At 34.5% G+C, this 19814-nt stretch overlaps 1 protein-coding gene across 6 annotated transcripts in view; it reads left to right on the top strand.

The window, feature by feature from the left end:
• Positions 1 to 19814, top strand: part of LOC115449042 (zinc transporter 2) — a 36883-nt gene that overhangs the window by 8272 nt on the left and 8797 nt on the right. The window contains exons 1-2 of one of the 6 annotated variants that reach the window (XM_030176749.2): positions 6852 to 7002; positions 11551 to 11649. The exons of 3 other annotated variants lie outside the window; for them this stretch is intronic. In XM_030176749.2, the coding sequence (XP_030032609.1) occupies positions 6914 to 7002; positions 11551 to 11649 (188 nt within the window). In that variant the 5' untranslated portion in view covers positions 6852 to 6913. Of the gene's footprint in view, positions 1 to 6746; positions 7003 to 11550; positions 11650 to 19814 lie in introns of those variants that run through there. 2 more of the 6 variants (XM_030176757.2, XM_030176764.2) reach the window with 2 other exon arrangements.

Genomic DNA, 19814 nt, shown 5'->3' with positions numbered 1-19814 from the left:
ATTAAACGAATCGATTAACCACTAATATCAACATTAAACGAAATCGACTTAAAGTCGCATTTTTTGGGACATTCTAAGGATGTATGGTTTTGTGGCAGGTGGACAAACGTGGTGGGGTACCTGATGGAAAGTGACCTTTGATATCATAGCCAATGACGGTTTACAAATAATAGCTATGATCTAATAAAAACATCTTAGATCATAGCTATATCGGCTTTAGGTTTATGTTCAGTAATATATAATTTTCAATGATCTCAAAAAGTAATGGGAATAGAGAAGTAGATTTATTTGACTTTCAGCCAAATACGATAAAAGGTTAAGGATAAATTGTTAATGTTATAATGAATAATAATGATAGGCGTTGTTCGAATTTGGTTGATTAAAAGATATTTGATCAAAAAGGTTAGAGAAGTAATCTAATGAGTTCTAGTTTAGGAGGATTTTAGCAGAATAATGGTCCATGGATGAAAATCGATATGAAATGAAAATTGGTGCGTTTAATGTTTAATGTACTAATTTCATCTTACATCAATATATAGACATAGTTAAGCCAGCGTCAAGAAGGAAACATTGGGACGTTAAATTTACTTTACTCATTATATTTCTTTAGTCACTACTACATCAGACACTATTTTAGACACCATTTGGCAGTGGCGAGGGGTCCGTATTATCCGATTCCTGCCGGCTTTCCCTTTCGTAATTTATGTTAAATATAATTATCATAAGAATAATTTGAAGATCGAATTTATGCATATTAGTATCTACTATCTATATGTTATGTCAGGTTCCCTTTGGAAAAACTTCACCCTTCGCCATTGCTATCTGGATCTACTCCAAATATTATTAGGTACAGAAGGGGCATATTGCCTTGTCTGTAAATATATCCTTTTTGTAAATAGCCTGAACATATTGAACCGTTTCAGTCTACAAAAATTCTTGGTTTCCATTCCGGTATAATTTTAAATGTCATGATGTTAAAACAACCTCATGATTGTCTTTTCCCATGTTTGCTATGAATTGGTCATAGCTTGTTTAAAAATCTGTGTAAAATGAAACTGTGACATTATACATTTATATTATACATATGAAATAACCTCAGAAATAACATAAAAAAGCCAAGGGCAAAAGGAAATGCCATTTTCCGGCAAAATAAAATGACAATAGTGCACTCAACAATGCAGAGGCAATCACTTCACAATGACTTTTAAATTGTTGTTAGAATCGACATGGACATTTTTGAGTTATTGCGAATGTTGGTCTTTGGATGGATTTTGTATAATTTGTCAGAACTGTAACATACTTGGGTAACAAAATAACATAGTAAGCATGACTTTTCATATTATCTTTATTGTATTTGAAGAAGTTTATAGATTTGAACAAATATGTGCAAAGGCATTTTTCTCTTAGATCTGAAATTTTTAGTAGTTAGTACAATGCAATTGGGGTAGAATTATGATCTAGTTATCTAACATAAGTCTTTATTTACTATACATAAAAGTCGTAAATCGCATCTGGAAGAGTGTTCCGTCAAGCCTCAATTAACGTCCAATAACTATTATAAAATTTCCGCGAAAGAAAACGCGGGCGACTACTAGTTGTGTGATAAAAAAGATTACTGTTATCATTAGCGATGCGCTATCTCGCTTCGGCGCGTGGGTGGAAAGCATCTCGTTTCTCTCTCACAATTTTCTTATTAGTGTTATTGGCCTTTGAGTCTTCGTTAATGAACGTAAAGTCCATTATGATGTCAGCCCTGTTGGTAATGTGGTGGACGTGAGTGTATGCTTATCATCTTTTTGTTGGTGACGAGGAAGTATTAACTATTTTCTAGATAACATTAATCAAACTGCTTTAGACTGGAAGATAGTATACATTGTACACTCCTATGATATAAAATGTAAATTAATTCGTAGTTAGAATTAGTAGGTATGATTTTATATCATGTAGAAGACTAATAGCCTGGGCACCTGGACGGGGTGCAAGTAAGTGCCCAGAAATTAACCACAATAAATATAAGTCACTGAATAAATATGCAACAATGAGATTTATCGACCATAGAGGTTATTTTTGTCATTAGGCATTTTCAAAAACCGGCGCGATTTGAATTTGGAAAAAAACTTTGATATTATGGAGTGTAGTGCATAGATGAAGATACACGTCCCTAAAACTAATCATTGCAGCGCCTGTGCATAATAAATATGTTAAAACTAAGAAATAACCTTTAGATGTGTGGAATACACAGTATATAATGTATACAAAAACATAATGTCATGTATAAGGTATAAAGTGGGTGTACAATTAAATACTGTTTAACATCGTATTCGCCACGTTTCTTTATGTATGTTTTATAGATTAACCCCCTTATTCATAGACGTTTTTAATCTAAGGACGGATCATTACTGTGATAAAAAGTCTGTTTCTCAGCTTTGTTTATCTGATAGCTTGCTGTTTGTTCATCTTTGTTTCTCTGAGAGCCAACTAAATTCAAGTTGTATCTCAATATTAGTCAATCACAACGGCCTTATGTCTACGCATTGCGAAGGCTGCCATGCCGTCAGCACTGAGAAACAGACTTGTTATCACAGCTATGCTTACTCCTTAGATAAAAAACGTCTATGAATAAGGGAGTAAGATTTAGAGTAAAAAATATTTTATTTAACTTTTACCTTACGATGGACATTTTTAAAAGTATGTATGATATTCCCCGACCTCCTCCTTGCGTTCTTTAATTGTACAGTATCGGTATATTATAATATTTATTGCACCTGCACAGGACAAGGCTTCAATAAACCTTGTCGCTATGATGATAAAATCCTATCTTGAATGGTGATTCATAATTTACATTTTATCTAAATATAATAGGGTCGCGTTGGAGGAAAAATGTCTAATCGTAAATATAATAAATCATTATCATTATACATTCTACCTCATTGACGTATATACCAATAGACACGAACGTCCATATAAACTATTTGTTCAACATTAGTAATTGGATTATTTATACATATTATAAAACAAAGTCTGTCTGTATGTTATCTATATTCACAAAATCTACTGAACGGTTTTTTTTGAAATTTGGTATGGAGATAGTTTAAGACCCTGGGCAGGTTAAAGGCTGATTTGTATTCTGGAAAAATATATAGCGGGATATGAATCCCGGAAAACTCCTTCACGCGGGCGAAGTCGCAGGCAAAAGTCAATTCAAAATAAAATGTAACTAAGTTATACATATAAGTTTACACTTTCTATCAGTGAAATTATCTTCATAATCGGTTTAATGGTGCTAGCACAGTAGGTACACCATTCATCCCTTTCTTCTAAGTCATAGAATTATCTTGAAATTAAGACATTTTCCAGAAAATCTTGAAAATATATTTATATATTTATTTATGCGTGCACCGCAAAGAGACGTTAATACACCTGATGGTAAGTGGAGTGGGGTGCAATAGAATGTCGACTGACGAGAGATGAGTACCCCTCGACAGTCGATACGATTATTACGGCCGTGCTAAGCTCAAAAGCGGTAACTCAAAAAAAAACAAAACCTTGATTTCTATGTCGTCAGATAGCTTAGAGAAACACCCATCCAATGAACTCACCTAAATAACGGTATCTTGTTTAGAACTTGTTCAAAAAAACCTTAAAAGAGTTTCTCTATCTTTTACATAAAAAACTATATTTACAAAACTTCGATTATCTTGTAATAGGTTTCCCTGATATACTGCTTTTGCGCTTACCACGGCAGTATACCGGCCTGTTAATAACCGGATACACACAGTCTGATCTTCGAACGAGACACATTACGTGGGCCCCTATGGCAGGTTTTAGCATCTATCTGGGCGGATATATAATATATTTTACCACCAGCAACAATAGCTTAGCAGTATATTTAATTCTTTAAACATTTTTATAGTCAAGCGTTTCCACTGAACAGTGACGTATATTTTAGCGTCGATCGATTATGGATGTGTTGTGTCATAAATAGTATGTGATAATAGCATAGTATTGCGTCGCACTCGACATACAAACGCTTAGGAATACATGAGTAGCCTCTACCTTGCTAATAATAAGTAAGCATGGCTTGGGAATTCTATACTTTAATAATATTACTAGCTTTTGCTCGCGACTTCGCCTGCGTGAGAGTTTTCCGGGATAAAAGTCCCGCTATACATTATCCCGGGATAGAAAGTGGCCAATGTCCTTCCCAGGGTCTCAAATTTTATAGAAATTTGTTGTAGTTTTAGTTTATCGCGTTCAGAGAGGTAGACAGATGCGGCGGGAGACTTTATTTTATAATACGTATCTTTTAGATCTGATTAACATATAAGCTTTTTAACATTATAAGCTTCAAAAATTTGTTCGGAAAATACATATTTTTTTTGTATAACATGATAATGTTTTATCTTTTACTATGGTCTATTACCTTGACTCGATTTTATTATCGACAGGAATTAATAAAACGAACTAAAACCAAACCTTTACCTTAATATATTCCTTAAAACCAAGAATAAGTAACTGTGGTGTTAATCAAGTTTATGAACCTGCATATAGATATCTACATTAGATAAGTAATGCTAATTATTGCGCCACAGACAAATTAGGACATTATGAATATAAACATTACCCGGCTGTACTCACGAATTTATGGCGATGGTTTTGTATCTACTAGATTTAAATAACTATAAAAAAAATACGTCTTATAGTCATGGATATAAGCCTTTTTAATTATTATAGATGGGAGCCTAATTTCAAAATTCAACTCGAATAACATAGCTCAGTTTTTTTTTAAAAAGAAAATAAATTTGCTGCTGGCTGGTTGTTTCTTTTATTTTCTGAGTAGAAATCCATGTTGCTGGCCGACTTGGCTGTCCAATTCAGGCAATTACGCTTGACGGTCCTATATGTTTAGTGCCATTCAGATTTCAGAAATTGTGTAACGCAAGTGCAGTTATTTCAGACGGCTTATATCGCCTCCATGGTCCACGCTATACCTGCTGTTACTAAAACCGGTGTGACCCAATACACGTGTAAGTTATGTGTTATGTTATTATAATTTGACGTCCGCCGTAATCTATGGAGTCCCGCGATCAGTAAACATCGATATCGATGTTTGAATGTAAACAGGACGGCTCCGGACGTATTTGTTTGTCACGTAGGGTAAGTAGGGTAACTGTGTGATTTTATATTAAGAATTTTTATTTGAAACATGTTTATTTCTTTATTTATTTCAATTAGAACGGATAAACCAATTACACTAATTGAGTTAATAATAACAATATATAGTAAAATATGAAACAGATCAATAATCGACTTAATAACTACATGAAATATGCGGTATCATGAGTTAATTTCATTATCTCTGCACCACCCTAAGGTTACCTGGTAGAGAATGGGCATTTAGTCCGCCTGTATACTTTTGTATATAAAGTGCTAAATAAATAAATAATTTCACAATAATGCAAACATTCATACTGGATCACGTTCCAATCAGCCGAAAAAACGTCAAAATCTGGTGTGCTATTAAGGAGAGCATTAAGAGCGTTAAGACTTCGCGGAATCGGTGATCTAGAACGTTAGAAATGCTAAGATTTTATGGAAGTATGTTTTATGCTGTTCTCATTGGTTGTGCGCATCTGATACCGCGAAGTGTTTGATACTTCAATGGGCTACTCCATGCAGTCAACTACCAAACAAATACAAAAGACTTTTTGAGTTCGCACAAAAGTTTTTTCTTCAAAAGAATAAATTAAAAGCGATTTACTTTGCTTCACACATTTTTTTTTCATGTATAGGTGATTTGAAGACTTGAATTTTTTTAAGGTACGTTTCTGATTGATTACACTAATTATATCATGAGTAAAATGCCAGTTTGGGGTTATTTCTTTGTTAGGTTTCGATTGCAGATAAAACCCATCGTCTTGTTTCAAGTTTGACTCATACGCAGTGTCAAAAAGCCTAAATATTTTTAATATTATTTTGACTAGCGACTGCGCGCTCTACCAATAAGTGTGTAACTGTAGATATCCGTGCTAGTGAGTGAACAAAAGCAATATTTTTGCAACACAAGCAATACTTTACATTTGCGCAATTAATGCTGTAATCGACGCCGCTTCGATTTTCATGCTAAGGCGTTTCCAAATAGTCTGTATTTGTTTGTGTTTTAACGAAAATTGGTTAAGTTAATAACATTTTTAAACGCTTTAGTATTAAAAAGATAAAATCAATTATTTTTTATTAAATCTTTGTCTTAACAATACATTCAAATAGTTATTTTAAATCGTCACTGCATGAATTTTGAGTGGGGATAATGATCCACTTAAAAACATCGAGAACTATAAAGAAAATATCGTCTATCTATTCATACATTACAGTCAATCATTAAAATAGTAAAAAAAGGTTTATGTCAGTACTTAAAAATTATTTATTTCACGCGATACCTTGTTTAATTAGCACCAACATTAAAAATTATACGCGTGTTCGAAACAATCGCATGAACGAGGTGCAAATCAATTCAATTACTTACTGTCACTTGTTCTACAAAAAACTGTATATCAGTCAATTAATATAACGGCCTTTTTCAAAAACGATCCCTATCTTAATATTCGAATCGATCCCGAGAATGAACCAATCAAAATGAGTCATTTGTAACCATGCTTAAAAACGTTACTACGATTGGTCCTTCGTGATGGTTAGAAAAAAAATTATTTCGAACGTTAATTATTTAAAAAGTTATAACTCTATCACAATAGAAATCTAGTTTGCCATCGGCCTAAACACAAGCAACAGCCTAGTTGTATTTATCACAAATTACAAATTATTTAATGCGCCCCGGGTCATAATGTCCAACGGCGATTAGCGTGCATTATCGACTACCTACATTTAGTGTTTGGTACTAAGGAGTGTCAGATAGCGGATGATAACGGCCCAGTGCCAAGAAATCATTCAGTTTGTACTTACGCGTGTGTTATGTGCTAATATGACGGACAACAATCCGCTGTTGCAGTAAGTATTTTTTTTATATGAAGTTGTTGCGTGTTTGAGAGAAAAATGCCGGTAAAGTTTTGTTAATGTAGCAATTGTTTGTCATAAGTTGGTAGTGAAGACGATTATTGGGTTTAGAAACGTGGTCCGTCCCGGTTTAATTGTGACATGAATTTGATATTACCTCAGTAGTGAATATGGTTAGTAAATTAGATTTTTTGATTATGAGGGCGTTTTCGGAAGGTGTAGGAAAAGTATGTAGGAAAGTTAACATGTGTCCTCTTTGGTCGAGTTGTGACATCGTATAAAGAAATCAATAAACTGTATTTGGCAGAACAATTAAATAGCAATAACGTTAAAATCTGACACAATCATGATCTATAACTACTTACTACGAAACAAAAATACTTATACGTGTTTTAATTGTTTTAATCTTCAATAGACAAATAGGTTTATAGACGACTCAGGCGTATGTATGAAAAATAAAAAAAATATATATATATAAAAACATTGCGTCGTTTTACAATGTTATTTTCTATTCAATTCTTTATACGTGGACCAGTGCTAATCGCGGCTAAAAATGTACAAAGATTTATTTAAATATTCACCTTGCAGTACGTAAACCTGGTTAGCATTATAGTCTTAGATGCCGTGAATCATAAAAAATAATTACTGGTACCTAACACAATGGTCAGAATGACAGTCAGTTTTGGCGGGAAATGTTAGTGCGGTCTTCGTTCGCAATTATTTGTTTTTTTTTTATAGCTTTTGCGTGTCACTTGACGTTGAATTACTTTTATTGCTAATAAACTTTAAATAACGGTGAAGGAAAATATCGTGAGGACGTTGAATTACTTTTATTGCTAATAAACTTTAAATAACGGTGAAGGAAAATATCGTGAGAGCATATCCGAGAAGTTCTCTATAGGAATTTTGTGGGTGTGTGAAGTCAACCAATCCGCACTAGGCTAGCCTGGTGGACTAAGGCCTAATCCCTCACAGTAGTAGAGGAGGCCCGTGCCCAGCAGTAGGATAGTACTTAATACCTATATATAATACAGGGTTGATGTTATTATTATTTATTGCCAGAAGAGTTTTGATGTTATGGTGGTCTTAAAGACGGTTTAGTAAGGAATAGGATAAGCAGCGGTCGATCGGACCGGCAACATTCCCAACCACGCGGTATGCTCTAGTTGTATGTTGGCTATGTATACTGTGAACATTGCTTGTTTTTGTAGCATTTTACGTATTTATTTTTTTAATTCATACATAAATAATTTGAAAGTACCATCATAGGAGTGTTATACTGCGAATTTTCTTTGTACTGGTTGCCGCGCTGCCTATGTTCAAAGAATAAATGTGGTAGTGGAGGCACATTGACAAATCCATTGTGTAATGCATATAAATTTAATATATTTTTATCTGTTTACAAAGCTGATCTGCTAACCTAATTGTTTTTTTACAAATTTGTAATTATTACTTAACCTATAAAACCATATATACCAATATCATAAAAATATATAAAAGGCAATAAAGTAGGTGGTCCGCGCAAAGTCAAACACATATTATATCATTATTTGCAATACACGTTAAAAGCTTGTGTGGCCCTACGTGGGAGTGAAAAGCAGGCGACACTTATGTTTACTATAATTTTTTTATATTGCGAATGATTTTTGAGTAAAACTTAAAAATAACTCTACAAAATAGTTGTTTTCTAATGCGACTAACACAATGTGTTGTGATGGGCCATTAAAAATGTATACAAGTAACTAAAAGTAAATACTATATTTTTCAATAGATACATTTTCTACCAGGTTACGTACACAAGCTGCTTTGCAAGAAGAAACCATAAAAAATAATGGGAATGACATATAATATCGATAAGTCTATCGCTAAGATATGTCATTCTTATACATAACGTTAGCGTTAACGATTGGTAAAAGAGATCTTGTTTACAGGCAAAGATTTTAAACGCGTATGTTTTTATAAATCAAATATAAATACTCTGGTTCTCTGAACTTCTTCAACGCGAACTTTTTTTTATCTAAACATACACAGTTGCCAACTGCATCACGTTTACAGCGCGTTTTAGTTTCGTTTAAAAACGTTGTCTTATACTACAGAGGATTTAATTTAAAAGTTACGGAGCAATGCTATGGTAATAAGCCTGTTTCTCATTACTATCCGTATGATAGACTTCGCATGTCTTAGATAAGGTCGCTATGATTGGCTAATAATGATATACAGCTTTACTTCAGTTGTCAGATAAATAAAAGTAAAGAAAAATTGGCAACACTATTTGTTTGGGTGCACTGCGCGTCCTTATTTAGTTATCTATACTACTATACAAAGCTGAAGAATTTGATTGTTCAAACGCGCTAATATCAGGACCGAACGGTTCGAATGGAAAAAAATATTTTAGTGTTGGATAGCCTATCTATCGAGCAAGGCTATACAAAATCACACTATAACCAATAGGAGCGTAGCATTAATGAAAAATGTTGAAAAGACGAGGAGAATCTATTGACACTAGAACCAATTTATTTCCAAGATAATTTGATCCATATGCTAATTGCTAACCTTGTTTAATATCATTTAGTTAATCGTGAATATATTTTGTTGAAATAAAATGAAACGTAAAACTTTCATTACAATTTTACCTCCGATGGAAAACAGGTGTGTTGTAATTTTAACGTGTGTATCTGTGTATTGTAGGCATCGTAGGTCCCAAACGAATGGACTGATTTTGATGCGGTTTTTTTATTTGAAAGCTGATGTGACCGAGATGGATTTTATTAGACACTTAGGTAGGTCAACGAATTTACCTCGTGGCTCAAGTCAACAAAGCCGCCAGCCGAGAATGTTGATATGGAGAATAAGAAAAATATAAATTGTAAGTAAAGTCGAGAGTACATGTGCCTCCCCCGTCTCTTTCCCGCTTTAACAATAATACAGAGCAGAACGTAATTAAGCGTACGGACTTTTAAGTATGGAATTGGTGAATTAATTCGTGTTTTAGAAACTCTAGGGAGGTGCCCCTGCCTGCCCCTTCTTGGCGATGCCCTTGGCCCAAGGTACCGTAACTAAAACATCTGTGTGGCCCGTATCAATAAGATTGATTACTGCCGCCCTAAGACATCGGATATCGGAATACTCTTCTAAAATATGGTCTTCACCAAATTATCGATGCACGCGGGTAATTTGAACCTACGTTGACCATGTGACGCTTGGAACAAGTCTGGTACCTTTGCCACATGGTAACAACAGGTTTTACTTGATTTAGGCAAGGTCAAAATTAGTGCTTAAATGATACGTGACTTTAGTAGGCATTTTGCAAAGGGTGTAGCTACATGGTTACGGTAGTATCTACCTATGATCTATCTGTATGTTTTTTTTCCTAATTGATTTAATCGAAACATTTTTACAAACTTTCGCATGTATATTTTATAATATACTAGCGACCCGCCCCGGCTTCGCACGGGTGCAATATTTCTCCACTATTTAATGGATGTTATTATACATATAAACCTTCTTCTTGAATCACTATCTATTTAAAAAAAAACCGCATCAAAATCCGTTGCGTAGTTTTAAAGATTTAAGCATACAAAGGTAGGGACAGAGAAAGCGACTTTGTTCTATACTATGTAGTGATTCTTTTAGTAAGTCTATATATTCGGTTAATATTTTTTAGAATTAATAAAGGAGGTTTATATCATATACGATGCACACCCATGTGAATTGTGATATCAATGACTTGCACAATTTGAATTTCCTCGTATTTGCCGTTATTAGAAGCTTCGGCGATAATTGCTTGATAATAGATGTCGTATTGTTAATTAATGCGCTAATTCTTGTCGTGATTAAAGATAATTTTCTTGTTTATATGTTTTAAATATTAAGTAGAAATATGTGCGTCCTATTCTTTTTAATCCGTCGTTCTTAATCTGAATATTCTGTCCATGATATGTCTGGCAAGCGGACTTTGCCATTTCTACCCTGACCAGGCAAATTAAAAACCTCGCTATGTTGTGATAAAGTATGTCACTAATTTCTTTTATTGAACACGTTACTTTAAAACGAAAAAATAATAGTGACACTTCCAACGTACGTTTTTATTTTCTAATTAGGCTATAATTACATCTTCAGCTAACTCTTTCTAATATATTCTGAATGTAGTCAAGATCTACGAAGAAATAGTCGTCATTTTAAACTGTTTGTGATATAGGTATGAGAGGGATTGCCTTTGTTTTAACGTCTATCCCATTGGTATAAACCAATTTAAGGCATTCACTCGCGAAAATCGTTGTAACAACCCAATGTTGCTTTACCTGGATATTGTATCGAGGCCCGTGTATCGGGAAGCTTTCATTGAAGCATCTGCTGCCAACAGACCAGAGGCGACTTCTTATGATACTAGTAAATAAAAAAAGTCCGTTCCTGGCCACGAAGGCTGCACTCTTCGAAATGTCGGGAGAAAATTAAAATATAAAAACCGCCATAAAATCCGAAAAATTGTTTAATTTTAATACTTGAAGTTTCCTATTTTTTGATCGTAATATCTGTCGGTAGATCCAACAACACACCTGGACCACGCAGTACAATTGTCAGTGGCATCAGGGATGAGGCCAAGCCGGACAGAGACAGTAAACTGTGTTTGGCAGACGCAAAGTAAGATAGCAATAATTCTGGCACACTTGGTCCTATTGTAATCTAATATTGACCTGGTCCTGATTGTTAATTGTTTTATGACTCAAGTTGTGACCCGTATTGCAAAGGATCCAGGCCAAGGGTGGTGTTAGGTGTCAGCTCTTACGTCAGCAAATGAATCATAGTTTACGTAAATTATAAATCTGAGAATAATGCCGAAAGAGGTCATCAATTGGTCGGAAGATTTAATTTACCTTTTTTGAGTATGTAGTTGTTTTAATTCAATTATGATCAAAGTAAGTTACAATAATTACCTAATTTTAAACATTTTTAAGGCATCGGGCTGTGATATTGGGTTTTTTGTTCGGTGCAGCTCGGAGTCGACAATTTGTGCCCGATATGGCGATAGGCTCGCCCCAATCGCATCGGGCGGAGTATAAATGCCAAAAATTGGGTGCCCTTGTTGCAATTCTTTCTACCTCTTTGGGGATAAATGCATTATATTCTGTGTAGGATATAAAGGTATAAGGTACTTGTAACTGGATGTTGAACGGAACTGGACGTTGCATCGATTTATGATTTGTTTATTTAAGTATAAAATTCCGTGAAGAGACAGACATTATAATATTGTAAATATTTCTAAATTTTAGGCGATATACTGGATTAAATGTTCAGTCTGTATTTAAAGCTTTACTTCATAAATGTTTTATATCCGCCCGAATAGCGATCACCGTACACAAGGTGTTAAAACCCGCCATAGTGGCTCACGTAAGTGTGTCGCGTTCCAGGATCAGCCTGTGTATATCTAGTTCTAACATGCCGGCATAATTGTGTCGACGGTCGACATTCTATTGGACCCTACTCCATATACCATCAAGGCACACTTTCCCGTGATCGTACAAAAAAACACCCCTCGAATAAATTGCATTAGTCAAGGTTTGGGCTATCTCTGATTTGGTTTCTATCTCCATTTTAAGTCAGATAAAATACAAATTACGGCGATAGCCTAGTTGGGTGTGGAACGGACTGCCAAGACGAATGTCGGCAGGTTCAAATCCCAAAGGCACACACCTCTGACTTTTCTAAAATCATGCGTGTATTCTTTGTGAATTTATCGTTCGCTTTAACGTTGAAGGAAAACATCGTGAGGAAACCTGCACATCTGAGAAGTTCTCTATAGGAATTTCGAAGGTGTGTGAAGTTTACCAATCCGCACTAGGCCAGCGTGGTGGACTAAGGCCTAATCCCTCTCAGTAGTAGAGGAGGCCCGTGCTCAGCAGTGTGCAAGTATATAATACAGGGCTGATATTATTATTATTATTATTAAAATACAAATTAGGCCTATGTGTGATCACTGTCGTTTATTGTATCTATATTTATTATTTCGTTTTATACTGCCGAGTACTGTAATAGTATTTGCTATGCAATCGATAATGAGCAGAAATCATAGCTTCCTATTTATTAATGAGTGTTATTGTAATTGTAATGTACTTTACATTGTTGATAAGTAAGCATGTACTCAAGTTAAGGACATTAAGCAGAAATATGATACGATGCATTGCTTGTTTATACTTCCAATATAAATATGAAAGTTTATGGAGATGTTTGTGTGTTTATTGGAAGTTAAAGTTTGGATGTATTGTATACAAATAAATCGGCTGATATAATTGATACTATCTAAAACCTAATTCACTTACCATTAAGTGAAGATGTTACTTATTTAATTGTCTATCGTTTGTGTTGATTGCAAATTAATACGGTGTGTATTTTGGAAGATGCATGCAATCAACAATTTTATGGATATTTCATTATAAAATTAATGGAATAATAACATCCACTTTATATGTATAAAAAACACACACACACACACACATATAATACACACATAAACAAACATAAAAGTGTATAAACCGTTTTGAAGTTTAGAATTTGTACAGCTTTTTATGTGGGCGACTGTACATCTAGGTACTTGTACGCAACATTGATAAATATTCTTTGTTATTAGTATCTGATACAGGAAACCACTAGCATTTACACGCTCTCATCGCGTTCAAGTGTATTTCATTTCACACGTCTTGTGAATACATTATTTCTATTGTAATATATGTAGCACTGTATTAAGTATATACCGTCCCACTGTTGGGCACGGGCGTCCTCTACTATAGAGGGATTAAGCTTTAGTCAACCAAGCTGGCGTAGTGCGGATTGGTAGACTTCACACACCTTTGAAAATACCTATGAAGAATTTCTCAGGTATGCAGGTTTCCTCACGATGTTTCCTTCACCGTTAAAGCAAGCAATAATTCACAAAAAATACACATGTATTTTTTTTGTAAAGTCAGAGGTGCCCAGTGCCTCAGTGTGCCCTTGGGATTTGAACCTGCGGACATTTGTCTCGGCAGTCCGCTCCACAACCAACTAGGCTATCGCCGCTTTTAATATAATATATGTAAATAGTTTTTGTTCATTTACTTACTAGATTTTATTTGTGACTCGGGTTGCTGTGTTAAAAACCATTACACTTTTTTTAAATTTGTAAGCAATTAGCTTATGCCCGCGGCTTCGCTTGCGTGAAAGAGTTTTACCGGAAAAAAAACCGCTAAACATTTCCCGCGATAAAAACTACCCTCTAACACTCTTGAGTAAAATAGCTTCCTACTTGTGACAGAATTTTCAAAATCGGTTCAGTAGTTCCAGAGTTTAGCTCCTACAAAACAAACCAACTCATCAACTCTTGCACTATAAAATATTAGAATAGGATTATGAGCCTATGATTCCGGAGATTATCTCATACCTACGTTATAATTTAAAAACTTCCCTTAATAAAACTATTATAACATAACATCGGCCCTGTATTATACTGTCCCACTGTGAGGCACGAACCTCCTCTAACTATTGAGAGGGATAAGGCCTTAGTCCACCACGCTGGCCTAGTGCGGATTGGTAGACTTCACACATCTTCAAAATTCCCATAGAGAATTTCTTAGGTATGCCGGTTTCCACACGATGTCTTCCTTCACCGATAAAGCAAGCGATAATTCACAAATACACACATACATACATAATCTTAGAAAAGTCAGAGGTGTATTTAAAAGTATTATAGATTTAAATAAAACACTGGATCAGTCAATTATAATAAAAAGTTAAGCAATTTTTTTTAACAAAATTGATTGATATTAGATGGTAATAAAATACAAACATAAATATTACATGCGGGGTTTCCCGCCGCGATGTTTTGACCAGCTTTTTGTCATGCTTATTAGACGTACCGTTAGAATACACGTATTTTTGGGTCTGCGTTATAAGTATGCATATTTTGCTAACGGTACATCGCCATGACATGACAAATAACCTCGAAATCAATCATATGAAGCCTAGTTTTTAACATTTATATTGAAGAATTGCTAGCGGCTTCACATGTTTGGAAGTTTCTTCCTGGTAGAAAAGTCATACACCACTTACTCAGAATGAAAATAGCCTTTATTTTGAGTCTAGGCCTTGGTCTTTCTGTGTGCTAAGTTTAATCTAAATACACAGTCATTCATTTTGTCATTGCGTTGCTTAATGAAACCATACTTATCTTCTTGAAAATAACATTCATAATAAGTTACTCGAAATGTAAAGTAAAAATGTGTAAGATTCGAACAAAATAAATATCAATCAAAAGTAATATTAATTTTTCACGCCCCAATGCCAATATTTACTACTATAAGAGAATTCGTCGCAGCGGTAACATCACACTTTCAGTTAGAAATACACTCACAAACATATGTTCACAGTAAAGTACAAAATGATAAAATCGGAATAGTAAAACTGCGTTTTTTGGTTAAAATATTCTTTATTCGTGGATGACTTTTGACAATATTAGGAGATATAAAGACAAACATGTGGTTAAATTTATCAACGCAATGTCAAAATGACCCTGTATAATCAGCGATTATTAATTCTACTTCTGACAAATACCTTCACAAACTTTAGCAACTGTTATTAATTAGTACTTATAGGAAACACGATCCTTGCAAATTGCGATTAAAATGAGTTCATTTTATACTGAAAGCATGTGCGTTGTCCTGGATCGGAATTTATTCCCGTTAGATCGGTAGGCTCGCTGCTAATGACATCATCGAAATAGTGTTTGCTAGACGTGGTAACTGATCGCATCTCTGCCTTGATGGATTTGCTTGGAGTAATTTTATTTTTTTTGTTCAGCTACGGCATAATCACTCCAATCCACTAATGGTAAGTGGATTAGTGTTGAAAGGTGAAGTTTTTCGAAAGGGAACCCGACAATATATCGATACTAATTAAATGCGGTCCGTAAATCGTTCTAATGATAATGAAATTCTAAATAAAGGGAAGCCGGTAGGAATCGAATCTAAAGTCGATTGGCTTCCAGATAAATCGATTGGCGACACATGATTATTTTCCGACGGTCGACATAAGCAGGACTGTTCGAAACCGGACATATACAATCTGATATACGCTAAGCATGTGGGCCATTTAGTGCGGATTTTACATCTTGTGTACAAAGATCGTTATTGAAATTAACATTGAAATAATAAGAAATCTTAAGGATATAAAATCCTTGATAAGCAATTATTTTTTACAGCTACGTAATTAGTTGCAACGCTGCCCACCCTGCTAGATGTAGATTAAATATATCATTTATAATTCAAATCACTACAAGACCTCGTGTTATCATGTGATAGAAACGGTTTCCTCGTTCCAAACGCGCCTTATCAAGGTCGGGAGGGGGTCAATAAACCCTACGCGTGTCCTGCTTGAAGTTAGGACAGATTAGATTCCGTGCGGAGATTTTGTAACGTGCATTAATGTTGCCTCAATAAGGCAATGGTTGTTATGATAATTTAACAATTATTGGCCAGGGGGGTAGCCTGAACCTTTTGTAGTAGAGGATACTTGTATATAAGGGTGATATTACAATAAATGAAACCTGAAATTATGCCCTAATCTTATTAGCTTTATTTTTAGAGTAAGGGGCGATTCAATAGGTTGATTTGGAAATCTTTAGGCGGCCCATGTTTAGCCGTAGACGACGTCCTGCGGTTAGTAATGAAGGGGTGATAAGAGGTACAAAGAGCAGGCGAGGTTGATAAATATACTAACTTATAATGAAACCCCAGTATTCTAGTTTTCAACGACTTATTAAAAATGCCTTGCTGGTAGGATATTTGTATCCGCTCGGATAGCAACCGTACCCAAGGTGTAAAACCCGTCATAGTGGTCCGGTGACGCGTTCCAGAATCAACCGTACATCCTGTATCATACAGGCCGGCATAATTGTGTTGACTGGCGAGAGATAACCGTCTCTCGTCAGTCTCTATCTTGAACCTATTGTATTAGCCATCAGGTGCAGTTGAGTTTGCCGTGGCTCATTATAAAAAACCTAACTTCGATATCTCTTAGAATTCGAATGGTTTTGGATAGGTATTTAATATAAATATTTAGTTATTATTAATCATTATCGACTGTCCATAATTTTACCGTATTTCTGTACGATAAGAATATATTGAGTTGATACGCGGATTACACATACATCGCTTATAATCCGATTGAATTGTATAGTGGGCGGTGTTTTTTTTTATTATGCTTAAGATACGTGCAAAGACTAGGCTTATGTCTCTTGTTATTTTTGTAATTTCTTTACTCAACAATGAGCTATAATAAGAGTATATTATCTGAATAAAGGGCTAACACGTGTAATATTGTAAAGACTGTTGTATAATCCATTGTGTGCGTTGGAACGTCGTGCTTTCTCTCTCGCACACGTGCATTGTAATGGTAGTGACGTCACTGAGGCAGGTCTGTAGCGCCTTTTACCTGCCGTTTATTACTTTTATTATTACTACTGTATAAATCCGAAAAGTGACAAAAGCTTATATTAGAGAAATTTTAAAGGCTAATATTGGAGGAGGTTTATTATATTTTGGGTAATTTCTAGATTATAATACTTAAAATAATTTAGTTATGTTTCCTCCTTCCTTTTACAATATCTTTAGGTCGATAAAAAGCTTATTGTTAAACTAAAGGTGCAGTGTTGTAACTGTATCCGGTTGGATGCAATTGAATATAGTGATGTTTCAATTGCATTAGAGTGTAATATTGCATAAAAATTTTCGTAAGAAGCAACCTGTCTTAGTCAACGAGTATATTTTTGTTGTATTTAACATGAAGATACTTGAAGGAGTAAAAAAAAAATAATTAAAGACTGGTTGTTTTTAAAGAATTGACTCCCTGTAGTAAATGTGTAGCAAGACGGCCTATATTTTAATACATTTGAACTTGATTTGAAACGTATTTCAAATGTTAGTATACACAATCGATCAAGATTATTATGAAGATAACATTAATTGTACAATAACATATTACTATCTTGTTATTAGAGTTAAGATATTACCTACATTCAAAGTTTTTAATGCGTTTGTACTTCGAAACTTTACCATACATTTTAGTGTTTTTTTTTTCTGACATTAGAAAATGACAACACTGTATCTGAATTTTGAAAATTACATTCTACTATATATGCCGACGTAGTATCCGTACATCATTGATCCGTGTTGAAAATCAGCGCTGCAGTATACGTTAGACCGTATTGCAGTACAAAGCTGTACCTATGAGGGTTTCTATTGTTAGTACAATAGCATGCTTAATGATTTCATACATTTACGTGAATGTTGGATGTCTGGATGCGGACCGCTTGCTATAGGTCGATCTGGAAATCTTTCGGGGAGGCCCATGTTCAGCAGTGGACATCTTACGGCTGATGATGATGACATGAATGTTAGACATCGCAATAAAACTATTATTTCCTACATGGTCACGGATCTTCGAAAGTTATAATATAAAAAACCATTATAAAAATTTAAAAAATCCTTTTATGTCAATATCCTGTTTTTTATGTAATTTGTGTTTATAATTTGTTTGTCCCAGCAATAAAATCTTTTTTTCTATAGCCGATTTCAAATCCCAATCTCAATATTCGATCCGATCCCAAAGATAAAATAATTAAAATAAGTCTATAAGTATGTCGAAATATCTTAACTCCCATTGGTCAATTTTCGCGATCTCTTGAAAAGATAAAATTTCATTGGTTATTGAAAGCGGCGGATGTGTTTTATATACGTTATTTGTGAATACTGACATTGGCTAAATGCAACTAAACTACGAAGCTATTAAGGAAAAAAGATCGTGTAAGTAATCGCGTTGACATTTAAGTAAACACAGAATAATTAATACTTATCAAGTACGCATGGACAAGTTAAATAATTGATGCTTAATTAACTATATCGTTGTTAGTAAACAAACAAACATGCATAATACTATGGCGCACTGTTATACCTCGTGGATTTCGTAATGTGCACGCAGTTCAATTTGCGGATTACTGTGCGTTATCATTTATTGCCGTATTACTTAATGATAATAAGATTAGGGATAAAAGAATTTGTATTATATAGGTGTTAGGGTATATTTTATATCCGCTCGGATAGCGACCACCATACTTAAGGTGTTAAAACTCCCCATAGCGGCTCACGTGTGTTCCGTGATCAGCCTGTGTATATCCGGTTCCAACAGGCCGGCATAATGGTATCGACTGCTGAGGGGTAATCATCTCTCGTCAGTCGATATTCTACTAGACCCCACTCCACTTACCATCAGGTGCAGGTGGGGTCATTTTGTCATGCACGTTAAACAAAATACGGGTGGTGGATATCAGTAAAATTTCAATATTATAATTTTATCAATTACATACAATTTTTACAATATTTAAATTAAATGTATGTAGAAGTAAAGACAAAAAACTAATTATTTTATATGAATAGTGTAGTTCATTTTTAGAAGATAATGCTTATGTACAGTTACTGCTATTTTGAAACGTGCCATTTAAAAAAAAACCGAGGTCCAGATTGGAAGGATTAAAATTTCGTGTAGCCCACATTGCGTTTAAGGCGATACCTCAAGGTCCATTTTCATACATTTTGTTTCGGCTTTAATCTGGGCAACTAAACAAGTATTGGCAAGTAAAGAATTTAAATTCACGTCTAGTTAGTGATTAGTTCTCGCAGTTGAAAGAAAAACGTAAAAATAATTAATAATCATGGATATTTCTGCCTTTAAAATTTCGTCATATTAAATTTTAAAGGCCGAAATATCCATGATTATTAATT

This window comes from Manduca sexta, chromosome 25 (assembly GCF_014839805.1).
Source record: "Manduca sexta isolate Smith_Timp_Sample1 chromosome 25, JHU_Msex_v1.0, whole genome shotgun sequence".
Taxonomy (NCBI): Eukaryota; Metazoa; Arthropoda; class Insecta; order Lepidoptera; family Sphingidae; genus Manduca; species Manduca sexta.
The sequence above is the reverse complement of the archived record's forward strand: the minus strand, read 5'-3'. Positions and strand labels throughout refer to the sequence as shown.